The following is a 1999-nucleotide window of genomic DNA, read 5'->3' on the forward strand; positions in this document are numbered from 1 at the left end:
AGCTCTCTTCTCCTATCTAAAACACACACACACACACACACACACACACACACACACACACACACACACACACACACACTTCTCAAAGCTGTTTGTCCATGAAATTGAACTACTTTTTTGTGGCCCAAAAAACTCTAAAGAAAGAAAGAAAGAGAGAGAGAAAGCAAGAGAGAGAGAGAGGGAGAGAGAGAGAGAGAGAGAGAGAGAGAGAGAGAGAGAGAGAGAGAGAGAGAGAAAGAAAAATAATAAGGGAGATGAGCTTGACCTGCTGAATGTAAAGTGTTGTCATGGCAATGATGTGGTTGATGTAGGAGCAGGTGCCTATCTCCTCCACATTGGACAGGTTCCTTTTGAGAAACACGCAATTGCAAACACACAAAAGCATCAGTGCAAAGACAACAAAGAAAATAAGATATCAATGACCTTTCAAATGACATTACAGTATCTTGTGTCCAATAGATATGTTTGTTGTCCTGACCTGCAGACAATGATGAGGAACTTGAGCAGAAGTAGTGCCAAGTTTTGCTGCTCAGGCTCCAGACCATCAGAGGCTTTTTGGACGCATTGCAGAAGCTGGTGGCGCAAAACCTGTAAGATGTTGTCTGGCAGAAGACTCAGTACTGGCGGGGGCTCCTCCAGCCTGCACATACAATTGTATTATAACACAACATGAACTTTTTGTGTTTCCCCAACTAAATGCAATATGGTTGCAAAAAGCCAACATTTTATCTTTTCTTTCATTAGCTGGGTATACATGAAGACGTGTATTCCGATTAGAATGAATCCAAATAACTAAACCAGGGGTGTCAAACATACAGCCCGCGGGCCGGAACCGGCCCGCAAGGAGGTTCAATCAGGCCCGCAGGATAATTTAAAAGTGAAAAAAAAAGCATAAAAGACACAGAATTAATATTTTTAATAAGGTGCAATTCATTGAGTATCCGCAAGGGGACACTGTTTTGATCAGAGAAAAAGACAACAGCAGCCTCAGTCCGTCACTGAGACAGACCCATGACAGCAGACGCTATCAATAGCACTCTCACATTTACACATTTAATAGCACTCTCCTTAGTTTGTAAGGTGTAGGCAGGGATTACATTTAGATTTTATATGCACGTGTAAATGCTTTAAAACTTGCTTTCTTTATGAATCTTGTTTAATCTTAAAGTGCATTACTATATTTTTCAATACCAATTACTTGTTAAAGTTTGTACAATCAGTGGGATCAGTTGCAATGCATATATGTGAATGATAAAAGTAAATTGCACATTTGTCGAAGGAAATGTAAGGTGCTTCCTGAAATGTTTTGTAAAAGATATGTTCATTAAATTTCAACATTTTCCACATGTTCTTGTGCTTATTTTGTATCAAAACAAAGGGAAGACAGATTGTTTTTGTTATTTATAGCAAAGTATGGTATCATTTTAATGGTCCGGCCCACTTGACATCTACCGAGGCCGTATTTGGCCCACCATGTGAAATGAGTTTGACACCCCTGAACTAAACGGAAATGAAAATGTTCCAGATAAACACCTCAATTGGAATAAAAAGGCCAAACCCGGATTTCATTTTTTTTTTTTACATTGATTCAAAGGGGTGGTATATTACTTTTGCCAATCCGACCACAGCATCATGTAGAATGTAAGAATAACCAAGCTGTGTCCGATGAGCACATGCTCGGTCTTGACCTAAACATGTATTGACATTGTCGAATACGTACTTTTAAATGGCAACATCTTAGCAGAGCTCATCTGTGATGGGAGAACTTGTTTTAAAGTACTTGTAACTTATTTTTAAGATGTTGTTTTGATAAAAGTTTTAAAACTATCACAACTACTGTCCTAAACAGATGAATGAACTCGATCTTGAACAATCATGTGATGTTTACCAGTGTTGTGTCCAAGGACCGGCAACCCGAGGCCAAGGCCAAGGCCAAGGACTTGCCTCCGAGGCCAAGGCCAAGGCCAAGGACTTGGAAAATTTTCCGAGGCAAGGCCAA

The 1999-nt window shown here is 39.9% G+C and overlaps 1 protein-coding gene across 5 annotated transcripts in view; it reads right to left on the reverse strand.

Moving 5' to 3' along the window:
• Nucleotides 1-1999, reverse strand: part of nbeal1 (neurobeachin-like 1) — a 44652-nt gene that overhangs the window by 31591 nt on the left and 11062 nt on the right. For all 5 annotated transcript variants that reach the window (XM_019868512.1, XM_019868511.1, XM_019868513.1 and 2 more), the window contains exons 4-5: nt 479-640; nt 266-347 (exon numbers count right to left, since the gene is read on the reverse strand). In XM_019868512.1, the coding sequence (XP_019724071.1) occupies nt 266-347; nt 479-640 (244 nt within the window). The remainder of the gene's footprint in view (nt 1-265; nt 348-478; nt 641-1999) is intronic.

This window comes from Hippocampus comes, unplaced genomic scaffold (genome assembly GCF_001891065.2).
Source record: "Hippocampus comes isolate QL1 unplaced genomic scaffold, H_comes_QL1_v1.1 scaffold41, whole genome shotgun sequence".
NCBI lineage: Eukaryota > Metazoa > Chordata > Actinopteri > Syngnathiformes > Syngnathidae > Hippocampus > Hippocampus comes.